The following is a 17,530-nucleotide window of genomic DNA, read 5'->3' as shown; positions in this document are numbered from 1 at the left end:
GTGGACAGAGTGGTGAGGAAGGCATTCAGCATGCTTGGTTTCATTGGCCAGAACATTGAATACAGGAATTGGGATGTCTTGTTGAAGTTATACAAGATATTGGTAAGGCCACACTTGGAATACTTTATACAGTTCTGTCACCCTATTATAGAAAGGACATTATTAAAATAGAAAGAGAGCAGAAAAGATTTACTATGATGCTACTGTGACTTGATGGATTGAGTTATAAGGAGAGGTTGGATAGACTGGGACTTTTTCCCCGGAGTGTAGGAGACATAGGGGTATCTTATAGAGGTGTATAAAATAATTGAAGAGTGCAGACCAGTTAGACAGTCAACATCTTTTCCCAAAGGTAGGAGAGTCTAAAACTAGAGGCCATAGGTTTAAGGTGAGAGGGGAGAGATACAAAAGGGTTCAAGGGGACAATTTTTTCACACAGAAGGGGGTGAGTGTCTGAAACAAGCTGCCAGAGGTAGTAGTAGAAATGGGTTTAATTTTGTCTTTTAAAAAGCATTTACATGGGTAAAATGGAAATAGAGGGATTGGGCCAAACATAGGAAATTGGCACTAGCGTATTGGCTTAAAATAAGAGCAGCATGACAAGTTGGGCTGAATGGCCTGTCTCCATGCTGTAAATCTCTATGACTCTATGAGTAGACATGCCAATGATATCATTAAGCTGTTGCCACTTTTATCTCCCAACAGATGGTGGACCCATTGTTGAGCTGGATGAAAACACCCCAGCATTGAAGGCTGTGGTAGCACTCGGAATCCTCCTTTGCCTGACACTCGTGGTGATGTCTGCGGTTGTCTTGACCATATACACCCGGTGGGGTCGGAGCTTCATCGTCCAGTCCGATGGCCAGAACTACCAGGCTTTCGATAACTACTGATGATACAAAAATAGCACCAAGGATCATGCGCTACCCACACCTTGGCGGCAGGATTGCTGCGATTATATCATTCATTGACCAATACCTTAGTAGGAAATCCAAGTACATTCTTTTGCCATTTTGCAAAAGGAATTCTGAGGAATTTCATCTGTCTTTTCAAACGTGGTTCTGGGGAGTGGGACACCATTCGAGATCTCTGTGCTGCCTCAGCTTTGGCCTTCTGTGCAACCTCAATTTGCCTTACCCATCACTGGTGGCCGTGCCTTCAGCTGTCTAGTTCCCAAACTGTGTAATTCCATTCTAAAACCTCACGACCTCTCTCCCTTCTCTCATTTAAAATCTTTTATAAAACCTACCTCTTCGACCAAACTTTTTGGTCACCTGTCTTAATAACTTGCTTTGTGGCTCAGTGTCAAATTTTGTTCCTGTTAAGCATTGTGGGATATTTTACTACAGTAAAAATGTTACATAGATGCAAGCCGTTATTGGACTGACCTTTAAATGAGTCTGGTCATTAAGTTGATCTTTCTCTACATCCTAGCTCTACACCCCATGCAATCTCTCCTTTCCTTCCCTATGAACAGTATGCTTTGTCTGTATAACCCACAAGAAACTATACTTTTCACAGTACATGTGACAATAATAAATCAAACCAAATCAAAAATTTACAGGTGAAAAAAGAACAAATTAACGCTGAAAATATCAACATATTTCCTGGTCATTTGATATCCTCTAAAAGATAAAGTTTATTTATCAGTGTCACAAATAGGCTTGCATTTACTTTGCAATGAAGTTACTGTGAAAGTTCCCTAGTCGTCACACTCTGCTGCCTGTTTGGGTACACTGAGGGAGAATTTAGCATGGTCAATTCATCTAACCAGCACGTATTTCAGACTGTGGGAGGAAACCAAAGCAGCTGGAGAAAACCCACACAGACATGGGGTGGACGTGCAGACTCCAAGCAGACAGTGACCCAATCTGGGAATTGAACCCAGGTCCCTGGCACTGTGAGGCAGCAGTGCTAACCACTATGCCACCGTGCCACCCGCTACTGATGCTGAGTGACACTAACAATAGAAAGGGAAGAGGAATTGAGATCAAGTGGACTGATTCATTTTGCAGAAATTGCACTAAAAAGGTGCTCAGCACAGGATAAGAACTTCATACAATCAAAAAAACCCTACGGTACAGAAGGAGACCATCCGACCCATCGAGTCTCTACTGACTGCAATCCTACCCACTTACCCTACCAATCCCCCCGATACTAGGATCAATTTTGTATGGCCAATCAACCTAACCCACACATCTTTGGACTGTGAGAGGAAGCCAGAACACCCAGAGGAAACTCACCCAGACATGGGGAGAACATGCAGACTCCACACAGACAGTGACCGAGACCGGAATTGAACCCGGATCCCTGGCGCTGCGAGGCAGCATTGCTAAACACTGTGTCACCGTGCTGCCATTAGCACTCCCACTTACGATGGGAAGAGCAGTGTGGATGGATCACATCATCCCACGCCTAAAGTCACAGATCATTTAATTGCATTGCTAATTGGTTTGAAATGCCAATCCTACTTTAGTTTGTGAGGAGTGGCGTCACACAAAACAGATGTTTAACGGAATTAGAATAGTCATTGTTTTTACTCCATTTTGTGTGTGCTATGGGCACTCATTCACCGAACCCAAGAGTGGGCTTGGCCTATTTCAGACTTCTCAGTTTGACTGCCCCCTGCGTATAGCGGGCGAGTCATGTTAACAGTGGGCCATTCGGCCCCTCGAACCTGCTCTGTCATTCAGCGACATCACGGCTGATCCGATTGTGGCCTCGATACCACTTCCCGGCCGACTCCCTCTAACCTTTGACTCTCTACTAAGTCAAAAGACCAGTACACCCGTGGGAAATGCATCCTTAAATCTCTGGAACCAGAAATCAGATAGGAAAAGCAGTTGCTGAATTCTCCCTTTTGTCAAAACTATTAAGAGCTTCAAATTACAATGTAAGGAAAAAAATGAAGGCACTGCAGAAATCGATTCACTCAGCAAATTTTAACAAGATTCTTAACTTTAACACGATTCTTCACCAACCACAGCAGTCTAAATTGATGACGAAAGCTGCAGAAAATTCCCCTGATAGAAGCAGGATTATTTTGTAGAAACACTACAGTGCAGAAGGAGGCCATTCAGCCCATCAAGTTTGCACCGACCACAATCCCACCCAGGTGCTAGCCACGTAACCCCATACATTTACCCTAGCTTGTCCCCCTGACACTAAGGGGCAATTTAACGTGGCCCACCCACATCTTTCGACTGTGGGAGGAAACAGGAGCACCCGGAGGAAATCCACGCAGACACGGGGAGAACATGCAGACTCCGCACGGAAAATAACCCAAGCTGGGAATCGAACCCGAAGGTCCCTGGCGCTGTGAGGCAGCAGTGCTAACCACTGTGCCACATTTCTTCAACAAAATGCAGTGAGTGGGGGATAGCTACAAGATAGAAATTAATTTATTGCTCTGGCAAAAGCTATAAGTCAGGGATGGTTATGTGTAAATGATGTATGTATGTTCACTTACAGCAGAGCGGTCTCCATAGAAACATAAGAATCCGTACTGTGAAGAAGAAGGCCATTTGGCCCATCGAGTCCGCACTGTCCACCCTACTCCTGTAACTCCACTCCCATTTTCACCCTGTGGAAACAATCTCTGTGTCTACACTGTTAACCCCTTCAGAATCTTGTGTCTTTTAAAGAGATTAAACCTCTCATTATTCTAAACTCAAGGGAACATAGGCTGAGTAAATTGGATAACTCCTGGGGACCAATTTATTGAACCTTCACTATACAACCTCCATTGTAAATATATCTTTCCTTAAATATGAGACGAAAACTGTGCACAGTAATCCCAGATATGCTCTCAACAAATCCCTGTATAATTGTAGCAAGATTTCCTTATTCTTGTATTCTCTAATCCCCTTGCAATAAATGCCAACATACCGATTACTTGCCGTGTGTGCTGGATTTCTCTGATCCCTGAACAGGCACACTAAGCTGCTCTGAAATCAATATTAAGTTTCATGCCTTTTTAAAACAATATTCTCCTTTTCAGTCCTTATTGCCAAGGCGAATGACCTCACAATTCCCCATGGGAGAATTTTCCCACCCCACCCGCCACGGGAATGATAGCGGGCAGGGGCAGACCACGCAAATGTCCGTTGACCTCGGTCTTGGGGTGAGTACGGCCGGAAAATCCCGCCTAACTGTCGCGTTGGTGCCCATTCGCTTGATCTGTCTCTAACCCTTTGTAGCTTCTTCTGGTCCTCCTCCCAGCTTACCTTCCCACCAAGCATTGTATTGTCGGCAAGCATTGATACATTACTCTCTGTCGCTTTATCTAAATCATTAACATAGATTGTAAGTAGCTGGGGACTCAGCACTGACCCTTGTGGCACTCCACTAGCCATTGCCAGCCAATTTGAAATTGTGCATTTATCCATGCTCTTTACTCTCTGTCCATTACCAATCCTTGCTCATATATTACGCCCAACTCCACAAATCCAAACCTTGTGCATTAACATTTAATGTGGCACCTTATCAAATGCCTTTTGAAAATTCAAATCTATTGATTCCCATTGATCTAAACAACCCAGTTACATCCCTGAAAACTTTAATTAATCTGATTTTGCTTTTGCAAAACTGTGTTGACTTGTTCTCCACATGGAGGCTTGTAGGCAACGGACCTGTAAAATCCCTCTCTGGATTCCGTTGGCCTCCCACCCACTTGCCGACTTGTCCATAATTTTACATGGGGCAGGTGAAGTGTAGATCCACCTTCACCCCAATTGAAGACCTAGAGCATTAAATGACTGTGGGCTGCCTTCAGGTCCTCACTCTCTGAGGTCACTTGGCAGTGCAGAACCTGGGTCTAGCTGAAAAAAGAGACACACTGACAAAACTTTTCATCTTGCACTCATCAGGAGAGACACAAGAATGCCAAATTTCAAAATGAGCAATGATATATACTGCATGAGAAAAGAATGCTCATTGGCTGGCAAGTTGGCTGTGATTGGTTGAGGCATTGCCATAATGAAATCAACAGAAAGTCAAGTGTTTTTTTAAATTAAAAAAAGGTGTCATGCCTGGACTTGTTCCTTTTTCCTGCAGAGGACGGGTCCTGTACATAAATATATATAACTTCCAGAAAGCATTGGTAAGCTACATCGTAAGCCCGACTGGTAATCTTCAATTGGTAGTTAGTGTTATTCTTTGCATACTCGGGATTAAAACTACATTCATAGTCTGCGATCTGTCCTCTGCAGGCAAAAGCAACATGGGCATTCTGCTTTATTGAACTCAACAATAGCGTGGGGAACAGTGGTTCCCTAGTGCATTCCCCGTGGCAATGTTTTAGCAAATCACAGCCAACTTGCCAACCAAACAGCACCCTTTTCTCATGCACTATAAATTGTTGCCCTTTTTGAAATTTTACATTCTTGCACCTGATCTGATGAGTGCAAAACTAAAAATTTTGACAATGTGTCTCCTTTTGGGGCAACACAATGTGGTTACCTTCAATTTCTGTTTTATGATTTGTACGCTTTACTGTGAAGACAGATGTAGATGTGTTCAATGTCTTTGACATTTCCTCATATCCTACTTATTTGATAATATACAAATAAAAGCCAAGAGATCAACTTTTTTCTTCGAGCGACTCCAAGCCTCGCTGACATAATCTAATTTTTAGGCCTTTAATTCCCTCTTCTCGTAGGATTTTCTTTCTTGTGCCAAATCATTCTGAGTAGCTTAGCACAAACCATTTCATATATCTCCAGCTGGGATTTGAGGCCCTGTGAGACCCCATGAGGGGGAATCCAAGGGTCCTGGATGCCATCAAAGTTAACGCCAGCAGGGCCAGCTACATGACAAAGCATAGCTTTCAGAAGATGTGTTCAATATTTGTTCTCTCCGTGTGTTGTCTTACCAGCATAATCTTTGTTGTGTGTTAATAGAAGCTTATTTTCTGCAGTTGATGGTATTGTGTTCTTTGTGTAAATAAAACTGTTTTCAGAAGTGGGATAAGTGGCTTCTTAGAAACTGTGTCAACATTGGCAAAGTTTCTGGGAGTGTCAACATTTGAAAGGTTTACTAAAGGTGTTATATTTATTGCTCTTTCACCAGATTTGGGTGTTACTGGTAAGGTCAGTTTTCATTGTCCATCCTCAGTTGCCCTTGATTCCATGCGCAGTGCTGTTAGGGAAGGACTTCCAGGATTCTGACCCAGTTACAGTGAAGGAAAGGCAATATATTTCCAAATCAGGATGGTGTGCGACTTGGAGGAGAACTTCCAGCCTGTGGTGTTCCCGTATATCAGCTGCCTTTAGTCCTATGCAGTAGCGGTCGTGCGCTTGAAAAGTCCTGTTGAAGCAGCCTTGGTGAGTTGCTGTTGTGCATCGTGTAAGTGGGACGCACTGCTGCCACTGTGCATATGTGGTGGAGGGAGTGGATGTTTAAGGGGTGCTCACAAAGTTGGTTGCTTTGCTCTGAATTGAATGGGATCTCTTGTGTGCTGTTGGAGCTGCCCTCGTCCAAGCAAATGGACGCTCCTGGCTTTGGGGCAGCATGGTGGCACAACGGTTAGCACTGCTGCCTCCTAGCACCGGGGACCCGGGCTCAATTCCAGCCTCGGGTTGCTGTCTGTTTGGAGTTGGCACGTTCTCCCTGTGCCTGTGTGGGTTTCCTCCAGGTGCTCTGGTTTCCTCCCACAGTCCAAAGTTGTGGGAGCTAGGGGGATTGGCCATGTTAAATTGCTCCTTGGTGTCAGAGGGATTAGCAGGGTAAATGCGTGGAGTTACGGGCATAGGGTCGGTACAGACTCGATGGGCCAAAATGACCTCCTTCTGTGCTGTAGGGATTCTACGGATTCTAGACAGTGGGCAGGATTTAGGGAATCAGGAGGTGACTTACTCACTGCAGTATTCCCAGTTTCTGACCTGGTCAATGGGAACCGCCCAGATGTTCATGGAAGAGTTTCAGTGTTATTAATACCATGGGTGGTGGTTAGAAATGGTCGTTGCCTGGCCTTTGCAGGTGTGAACATTACCTGCCATTCTCAGCCCAAGCCTGAATATTGTCCACAAGTATCTGAGGAGCCTAATGGTGCTAAAATAAGCGTGCAGCAGGCGGCAAAGAAGGCAAATGGCATGTTGGCCTTCGTTGTGAGAGGTTTTGAGTGCTGCAATTATACAGGGCCTTGGTGAGGCCACACCTAGAGTATCGTGTGCAGTTTTGGTCTCCTTTTCTGAGGGAGGATGTTCTTGCTCTCGAGAGAGTGCAGCGAAGGTTTACCAGGCTGATTCAGGAGATGGCAGGTCTGAAGTATAAGGAGAAATTGACTAGGTTAGGATTGTTTTCACTGGAGTTCAGACAAATGAGGGGGGGGATCTCATAGAATTATAAAATTCTAACTTATAAAATTCTAACAGGACTAGACAGGGTAGATGGAGGGAGAATGTTCTCAATGGTGGGGGCGTCCAGGCATCACAGTCTGAGGATTCGTGACAATTTAGGACGGAGGTGAGGAGACATTTCTTCTTTCAAAGAGTGATGAGCCGGTGGAATTCATTACCACAGGAAGTAGTTGATGCCAAAACATTGGATGTGTTTGAGAGGCGGCTGGATATAGCACTTGGGGCGAATGGGATCAAAGGTTATGGGGAAATAGCAGGGATTAGGCTATTGAGTTGGATGATCAGCCAGATGGCAGAGCCTGCTCGAAGGGCCAAATGGCCTCCTCCTGTTCCTTACTCCTATGTTTTCTATATTGTGCAATCATCAGGAACGTCCCTGCTTCGAACCTTACATTTGAAGTCAGGCCATTTTTAAAGCAAGTGAATGAAGTTGAGCCTAGGAAGGTGCCCCAAAAGCCACAGTCATCTTCCTCTGTGCTAGGTATGACTCCAGACAGTGGATAATTTTTCCTTAATTTCCATCGAAAGGGCCCAAATTTGAGAGAGCAACAATATTGTGAAGCAAGCATAAAACTCTCATAATAATACTCTTACACGAAGACACCTTGGTCATATGACCTTACCTTTCAAATACCACCACACTTCAAACGAAAAGATGCCGCTAGTTAAACAAATACTGCTGACAAACTTTCTAATTCCTATATTTAGCAAGTGAGGAAAACAAAAGTACGATAACTAGAAAAGTCAGTAAAAAATATTTTTGTGCATTTATTAAAGAAGTGAATGCTAGGGGTGCAATATGAACTCCAACATCATCCTAGGGCGGATAAGTGGGAGGTTAAACTGTGAAAGGTGAGGGTGTGAGTGAGACTAAGTTTGAAACAGGGCTTTCAAACAGTTGGCCAAGTGTCTGATGATAAATAAGATTTTTTTTAAAACATCATTATAAAGCTGTATTTTTAATGAGAAAGAGTCACTCTGAGGCTGAGAAAACACAGTAAGAAGTCTGACCACACCAGGTTTAAGTCCAACCAATTTATTTGATAGATAATAAATCGGTTGGACTTAAACCTGGCGTTGTCAGAATTCTTACTGTGTTTACCCCAGTCCAACGCCGGCATCTCCACAGGCTGAGAAAATACACACCACAAACACCCTGATTCCGGACTGGAAGAGGCCACACAAATCTTGTCCGTAATTCTAGACTGGCAGGTCAGTGAAGTAATGAAGAATCTCTACACAGTTGTTGCTGCTATCGTTTGATTTGCACCCCCACCCAACCAGATCCACCCAGCTCAACCTGCTATGTCTATAAACTGGGCCAATATTCTATAAACTTTAGACGATTGAGAGACGACCTCATAGAAAGATAGAAACTAGAAGTAGGCCATTTGGTCCTCCAAGCCTGCTCCACCATTCATTTTAATCATGGCTGATCATCAAATTCAATATCCTGATACCCCCCTTCTTCCCATATCCCCTGATTCCTTTAGCCCCAAGAGCTAAATCTAATTTCTTCTCGAAATCACACAATGTTTTCAACCACCTTCTGTGCTAGTGAATTCCACACATTCACCACCCTCTGGGTGAAGAAATTTCTCCTCACCTCAGTTCTACAAGGTTTACCCCCTTATCGTCAAACTATGACCTGGACTCTCTGATCATTTGGAACATTCTTTCTGAATCTACGCTGTCTAACCCTGTTAGAATTTTATAAGTTTCTATGAGGTCCCTCTCACTGTTCTAAACTCCAGTGAATATAATCCTAACCGACTTAGTCTCTCCATTATATGGCAGACCTGCCATCCCAAGAATCAGCCTGGTAAACCTTTTCTGTGCTCCCTCTATAGCAAGGATATCAACTCAGATAAGGAGACCAAAACTATACACAATACTCCAGATGTGGCCTTACCAATGCACATCTATAATTGTAGCAAAACATCCCTATCCCTGTACTCAAGTCCCTTTGCTATGAAGACCAACCTACCATTTGCCTTCTTTACTGCTTGCTGTACCCGTGGACTTACTTTCAGCAACTGATGTATGAGGATATCAAGGTCTCGCTGAGTATCCACCTCTCTCAACTTACATCCATTCAAGTAATAATCTGTCTTCCTATTATTGCTACCAAAGTGGATAACCTCACAGTTATCCACATTACCCTGCATTGCCACACACTCAGTCTTCCCAAATTGCATTGAAGCATCTCTGCATCCTCCTCACAGCTCACCCTCCCACCCAACATCTGCAAATTTGGAGATAATACATTTAGTTCCCTATTCCAAATCATTGATGCATAACGTGAGCAGTTGGGGTCCTTGCACAGGTCTCCGCAGAATCCCACTGGTCACTGACTGCCAATCAGAAAAGGATCCATTTATGCCACAAATCTTTGTTTCATATCTGCTAACCAGCTTCCTGTCCGTCTCAAGAAATTACCTGCCATCCCATGTGTTTTGACTTTACGTAGTGGATAGACCTCATTGAAACAAACAAGATTCTGAAGCGGCCTGACAGGACAGACACTGAGAGATTTGTTTCCACTGATTGGGCAGTCTAAAACGCAGGCGTTCACTCTCAGGGTAAAGGCCTGATTACCTGGGGTTGAGAAATAGCTTCGCTGAGAAAGAGAAATCACTTCACTCAAAGGGCTGTGATTCTCTGGGATTCTTTACCCCAGAGGGTTGTGGATGATGCTTCACTGAATGCATTTAAGAGTGGGATAGGCAGATATTTGCTCTTTCAAGGAGAATGGGCAGGAAAGTAAGCGTATTGAATGTAGGAGCAAACACAACAGGCCGCGGGGTCTGCTCCTGCTCCTATTGTGTAGCCTCATTGGCGGATGTTTTTATTCATTCAGAGGATATGGCCTTCGCTGGTTGACCAGCACTTATTGCCCATTCCAAGTTGTCCATAGAGGGCAGTTGAGGGTCAACCACATTGCTGTGAATCTGGAGTCACAGATAGGCCAGGCCAGTTAAGGATTGCAGATTTCCATTCCTAAAGGAACCAGGTGGGTTTTTCCGGCAATCGACAGTGGTTTCATGGTAGATTCTTAGGCCGCGATTCTCCCATTGCGGCCCGCCACTTTTCTGGAGGGTCCGACCGGGAGACGGATCTGCGGCCTTGAACAGGGATTTGCACGTGGACTGGGATTGCACGCGCATCTCCCAGAGCCGGTGAACAGTCGCCAGTCAGACCGTGCTGGAAACTGGCTGGAAGGCAGGTAAGTCATTTAAATCTGGTTTTAATCTATTGTAAATATGCATGTTTGTTTAATTATTGGGGCCTGAAAGGTCCTGATCGAATCCCCGCACCCCCCCTGCCAGGGGTACTTCATTCTGCCAGGGTTCAGACTAGCTCTCCACATTTGAGGAGCTGGCGGGAGACCCTGCTGGAATGAAGGGGGGCACTGGGGCCCCCCATAGGGTTGGGTGGTGGGGTGTAGTGCCCCCTGGACATGGACACCCTGGCAATGCCAGCCTGTGCCCTCTGGCACTGTCCATTGGGCATCAGGCAGTGCCAAGGGGGCAGGGCCTATTGCAAACGGGGTCTAGGTGTGATTGGTGGCAGTCCCGCTGCCACTCTGCATTGGGATTGGTCTGGAATGGAAGGAGGGCAGTGATTGGGTGGGTGGTGGGGGGGGGGGGGGGGGGGGGCGGTGGGGAGTGGTTTGCCAGGGGGGCCTACTTCCGAGGGAGGTGGGGCGGTCTGACCCCAGCAGGGTGTCAGCTGGGATGAGGGGGTTGGGGGGGCGGTGGGGTTGCTACTGCTGGGGGATGGGACCTGGGCATCAGGGTGCTCCAGGATGGTGGGCGGGGGAGTCAGAACTGGCCCGTGAGTTGTTGTGGGGGCCGCGATTGGGCCAAGGGGGGTTTGGAGGGGCAGCACTGCGGGGGTCCCGGGCTGGCCAGCAAATGGGGAGACTGACAGATCGGACCACTGAGTTCCAGAATTGTCAAACCCCAGCGTGAATAGGTACCTCCCCCTCGGGTTTTAGTGAGATTCACAACTGGGACCTCTGCAGTGCGTAAAATGCGGAGATTCAGGTAAGAAGCTGAACTGACAAAACAGTCAGGATTTAGATCAATTCTCCCACCAATTCAACAGTTTTGGGGGAATTGCTGATTCCTGATTTTTTTAATTGAATTTAAATTCCAATACCTGCCATCGCAGGATTCGAGCCTGGGTCCCCTGAACATTAGCTGAGTTTCTAGGTTTAATAGTTGAATGATAACACCTCTAGGCTGTTAGCTCAAGTGACTCGATGTTGCTGTTTGTAGAAGGGGAAGAGCCTGAGTCAGCATTTATCACTATGCCAACATTGTAAAAAATAGATTATCTCATCAAACTTTATTGCCATTTGAAATGTACAAACAACTGAAAGAAAGTCATTCCTGGCATGTTGTAGGCAAACTATGTTTGACGAACCTGCCTGAGCTTGTGTAAGGAAGTGATGCAGAGGGTTTGATGCTAATGAGGTTGATGTTGTGTAAATGCACTTTCTAAAGAGTTTGGTAAAGTATATGGCACATACTGGCTGGAATTCTCCGAGCGTTCGTGCTCCACCGCCACTGTGAGCAAGGACGGAGAATTTGGCGCTCAGACAAATCTCCCTTCACTGCAGCGGGACCAGAGAATTCCGCCGGTATGCCTGGCCGGAAAATTCCGGCCAATAAATAAAATTAAAGCCTGTGGGATTAAAAGAACGTTAACACGCAGGGTTACAAGAGCAACGTTCATGCCATGCTGGTCACGCCAGGCAATGACAGCCTCAAGGAAGTGAGCGCGTAACCACCTCTCAGTGATATTCAGTGGTATTATTGTTGCTGAATAAGGTGAAAGGTGGGTATTCCGCTGCGAGAACGCTTCCAAAAGACCAGAAACGGTAAGACGTTGAGCAGATTTCTTTGGCCCCTTTTGCTGTGGACTTTTCAGCAGCGGGAAGTGGCTGGCCATTGGCTGGAGACGGGATCTCCCAGTCCCGCTGCTGTCCATGGGATTTCCCATTGAAACCCCCACACTGCCACCCCCCCGCCCAACCCCCCACCCTCACCACTCCACTGCTGGGAAGGCTATGGGAGGTGCACTGCTGGCAGGATAAGAGGATCCCATCGGCAGGAAGAGTGGGAAAATCCTACTCTTAGGAGTAGGTCATTAGGCCCATTGAGTCTACTCTGCCATTCAATGAGCTCGTGGCTGATCTGATGTGATAATCCTCAACTCCACTTTCGCTTCTTAACCCCAATAACCCTCGATTCCCTTACTGATTAAGAATTTGTCTATCTCAGCCTTGAGCATACATAATGACCCAGCCTCCACAGGCCTGCTGTGGTAGAGAATTCCAGAGATTCACTACTCTCTGAGTGGAGAAGTTCCTCCTCATCTCTGTCTTCAATGGGGTGACCCCTTATGCTGAGATTATGTCCTCTGGTCCTAGACTCTCCCACAAGTGGAAACAACCTCTCAGCATCCAACTGGTTAACCCTCCTGAGAATCCTCGCATCATCAATGTGCACAAGACACAGGTCAGGAGTGTGATGGGATACCCTCCCCTAACCTGGGTGATTGAAGCTCCAACGACATTCCAGAAGCTTGTGACCACCCAGCATACAACTGCCCATTTGATTGGCATCCCATCCACCATTTTGAGTATTCATTCCCTTCACCACTGAGCACAGTGGTGGCAGTGCGTAACATCTACAAGAGTGGTTGTAGATGGGTCTTTTTCTGCATGGAGGTTGGTCACCAGTGGAGTGCCCCAGGGATCTGTTCTGGGACCCTTGATCTTTGTGATTTTTATAAATGACCTGGATGCGGAAATTCCCAAAGAACATGGCCAAAAAATAAAGATTAGAGTTTATTAACAGGGGGTTTGAGTTTAAGAGCCATGGGGTTATGCTGCAACTATACCAGATGTTGGTGAGACCACATTGGAATATTGTGTTCAGTTCTGGTCACCTCACTATAAGAAGGATGTGGAAGCATTGGAGAGACCGCAGAGGAGATTTACCAGGGTGCTGCCTGGTTTGGAGGGTAGGTCTTATGAGGAAAGGTTGAGGGAGCTGGAGCTTTTCTCTTTGGAGCGGAGGAGGGTGAGAGGCGACTTAATAGAGGTTTATAAGATGATGAGAGGGATTGACAGAGTGGATGTGCAGAGACTATTTCCTCGAGTGGATGTAGCTGTTACTCGGGGACACAACTATAAGGTTCATGGTGGGAGATATAGGAGGGATCTCCGAGGTAGATTCTTTACCCAGAGAGTGGCTGGGGTGTGAAATAGACTGGCTGCTGTGATTGTGGAGTCAGACACTTTAGGAACTTTCAAGCGGTTATTGGATAGGCACATGGAGCACTGCAGAATTATAGGGAGTGGGATAGTGTGATCTTGGGATTGGACATAGCTCGGCACAACATTGAGGGCTGAAGGCCCTGTACTGTGCTGTAATGTTCTATGTTCTATAAGTGGAGGGATGGGTTGGTAAGTTTGCCGATGAAACAAAAGTTGGAGGTGATGTGGATAAGTGTTTGGAGGGATGTCAGAAGTTGCAACGAGACATAAATAAGATGCAAGACTGGGTGGAGAAGTGGCAGATGGACTTCAACGCAGATAAGTGTGTAGTGGTTCATTTTGGCAGGTCAAATGGGATGACGGAATATAATATTAAGGGTAAGACTCTTAGCAGCGTGGAAGATCAGAAGGATCTTGGGGTCTGGGTTCATAGGATGCTCAAATCAGCATTGCAAGTAGAGGATGTGGTTAAGAAGGCGTATGGTATACTGGCCTTCATCAATCGCGGAATTGAGTTTAGGAGTCAGGAGATGACACTGCAGCTATATAAGACCCTGGCCAGACCCCACTTGGAGTGCTGTGCTCAGTTCTGGTCACCTCATTACAGGAAGGATGTGGAAGCCATAGAACAGGTGCAGAAGAGATTTACCAGGAGGTTGCTTGGATTAAGTGGCATGCCTTTTGAGGATAGGTTGAGAGAGCTCAGTCTTTTCTCCTTAGAGAGACGAAGGATGAGAGCTGACCTGATAGAGGTGTATAAGATGTTGAGAGGTATTGATCGAGTGGATTCTCAGAGGCTATTTCCCAGAGCTGAAATGGTCGCTACGAGAGGACACAGGTTTAGGGTGCTGGGGAGTAGGTACAGAGGAGATGTCAGGGGTAAGTTTTTCACTCAGAGGGTGGTGGGTGCGTGGAATCAGCTGCCGTCGGTGGTGGAGGCAGATTCGATAGGGTCTTTAAAGAGACTTTTGGATAAGTACATGGGACTTAGTAAGATAGAGGGTTATAGGTAAGCCTAGTAGGCAGGGACATGTTCGGTGCAACTTGTGAGCTGAAGGGCCTATTTGTGCTGCAGTTTTTCTATGTTCTATGTTCTATATACCAAAACAATTTGCCCAAAGCTGCTGGCAAAGCTGCAAAACATATCGGCAGGAGGACAGCAGGAGGATGGGAATAGCACCATCTGCAAATTCTCCTCCAAGTGACACACCATTCTGATTTGGAGTCTACATCAATGTTTCTTTACTGTTGCTCAACCGAAACCGTTGCTCATGGGACACATTCTCACAATAGTGGTTAGCACTGCTGCCTCACAGCGCCAAGGGCCCAGGTTCAATTTCAGTTTGGGTAACTGTCTGTCTGCACTTTCTCCCTGTGTCTGCTCTGGTTTCCTCCAAAGATGTGCAGGTCAGGTTGATTGGCCATGCTAAATTGACCCTTAGCGTCAGGGGGGATTGGTGGGGGAAATATGTGGGGTTACAGGATAGGGCCCCCTATGTGTTATATCATTGGTGGGGTGGGGTGTGGGAGAGGAGCGGGTAACAGGGGCAATTGAGTCCCGATGGGCCAGCTGGCGCTTACTGTGCTGTGTTGCCCATAAAGAAACAATCACCGCATAAAGTGCAAAGAAATACCAGCCCCTCTGCATCTGAGAAAGGAAGCTGTGGGATAGGGTCTTACAGAATTTGTGGAATAAGTTGACTATTGTCTAATCTCCATCACTCCATGCACTGCAGAAAAATGATTGAAATGTTAGCCAGGATCCCTGAAAGGATAAGCATCCTTGAATCAGTGGAGGTCTTATTGCTGTACAATGAGTGAGAATAATGTCTCATGGCAATGGGTTCAAATGTCTCAGTGAAGGTCAATGTAGCAAGTGGCTTATTTTGAACCTTACAATGGAAAGATTGATCCATATTCAATGCCAAAAGTAGTTGTGAGGGAAGATCGAACCCCAGAAGCCTCTCTCATAACAATTGCTATAAGAATTAAAAGCAGGCTGAATTTAGTCACCTCGAAATAAGAGGTGATTAAATTCTGAATTTTACATGCAATTCTGAGCTTGGCTGCTAGCTTCCTACTCTCCCATCTCCTGTTGACAGCCAAGCAACTTTAAAGCTTTTCCCTTCTGGGTAAAAGTAACGATTTACATTTATCTCGTGATCTTCTGAGTCACAACACCCAAAAGTACTCCTCAGCGAATTAAGTATTTTAGGGTGTGCAGTCATTGTTCCTACAGCACAACAGTGATCACATTTCAAGAAGTATTTTCTTGGCTGTAAGATACCTTAGACATTCTGTGGTTGTGACATGTAACGCCCCCCCACCCCCCCACCCCCCCCAACCCAAGGGCTAGGCATTGACTATCTCCAACAAGTGTGGAGGTGCCAGATTATATGGATTAACCATTACCATGCAATTGTGTCTTTGTCTATATCTGCTGTGTTTGTGATTAAGGAGCAGTGCTCCGAAAGCTCGTGATTCCAAAAGAAACCTGTTGGAGTTTAACCTGGTATTGTGACACTTCTTATTAAGACTTATCTAGATAGCCACATGAAAAGACTGGGAATGGAGGGATACAAATGAATGGTCTAGTTGGACGCATGAGCAGCACAGGCTTGGAGGGCATATTGTTCTGTATTGTTCTTTGTCCTTACCATCTCCAGTGGGAGAGGCTGGGATTTTGTGCTCTCATTTGCAGTGGGGGTGAATGGTGTTAGGAACACACAATATCACAAGAGGCCCAAATCACATTTTACAGCGGCGGGATTTCCCTTTGCAATTGCCCCTGTTACCCTCCCCTCACCCACACCCCACCCCACCAATGATCTAACGGGAACCCCAATGTTCAAAGTTAGTAACCCCATTGCAATAAATTTACACTTAATTATTAGGCCTTTGCACCTGATAATGTCCCCCTGTTACACCATCCATTCACCTTGGTGTGAGGAAGCGCTGCTGTGAATGATGATGTGTCTCCTACGGCAAGCAGAGACCATCAGAGGAGTTTAGGTGACTGCCTCAGCCTGAAGAGGGTCATGTCCAGCTGCTGCCCCCTGGTGCTGCCCCACCCCGGCACTGCCCCTGACACTGACTGCTCGGGTGCAGTGTGCATTTAGTATCTGCTGGCAGTGCTAGGGCAGTGCCAGAAGGGTGTTGCATGGTTGGTGGAGGGGGGGGGGGGGGGGAGCTGATAGAACATTGAATCCCTACAGTGCAGAAGGAGGCCATTCAAACCTTCACTGGTCACAACCCCATCCAGGCCCTATTCCCGCAACCCCATACAACTACCCTGCTAATCTACTGACACTAAGGGACAATTTAACACGGCGAATCTACCAAACCTGCACATCTTTGAATTGTGGGAGGAATCCAGAGCACCCGGAGGAAACCCACGCAGACATGGGGAGAATGTGCAAAACTTCACAACTGTTGTATGAGGAAGTGTTCCATTGTGGCTGGGAGTGTGTGTGTGGGGGGGGGTTGGGCGGTGCCATGTTTTGTAGTGGAGGGTTTGCGTGGGAGGGGTATTGTGTGGGGGAAGCGTTTGGGAGCTCTGTTTGGAGGGGGGGAGGCATTTATTTTAATTTTACTATAATAGGTTGACCTTGAAAAAGGTGCCCTGATCTTTTAAAAATCAAGTTGCTGGCAGGGCAGGCTGAATCAGTGCTGAATCGTGCCGCGCACCCCTTCAATATTTTTTTGGCTATGAGCCGAATGACACAGCAGAGAAACTGCCATTGGGGCCAATGACTTCCAGGCTGTTTTTTTGCCACCCGCTGTGCCATTCTGGAAAAATTCCGCCCAGACAGTCTAGCCACATCCCTTTGGCATTCAACAGCATCACCATTGTTGGCACGGGGCTCACTATAGGTCAAAA

The 17,530-nt window shown here is 46.2% G+C and overlaps 1 protein-coding gene across 1 annotated transcript in view; it reads left to right on the top strand.

Annotated features, from left to right (window-relative positions):
- LOC145352908 (uromodulin-like 1) overlaps positions 1-2,113 on the top strand; it is an 82,132-nt gene extending 80,019 nt beyond the window's left edge. The window contains exon 29 of the mRNA XM_080203208.1: positions 706-2,113. Coding sequence (XP_080059334.1) covers positions 706-893 — 188 coding nt within the window. The 3' untranslated portion in view covers positions 894-2,113. The remainder of the gene's footprint in view (positions 1-705) is intronic.
- The last annotated feature ends 15,417 nt before the right edge of the window (positions 2,114-17,530 follow it).

The sequence above is a fragment of the Carcharhinus amblyrhynchos genome, chromosome 15 (genome assembly GCF_965287045.1).
Source record: "Carcharhinus amblyrhynchos chromosome 15, sCarAmb.v2.hapA, whole genome shotgun sequence".
In the NCBI taxonomy this organism is placed as follows: Eukaryota; Metazoa; Chordata; class Chondrichthyes; order Carcharhiniformes; family Carcharhinidae; genus Carcharhinus; species Carcharhinus amblyrhynchos.
This window is presented reverse-complemented; position numbering and strand designations above follow the sequence as displayed.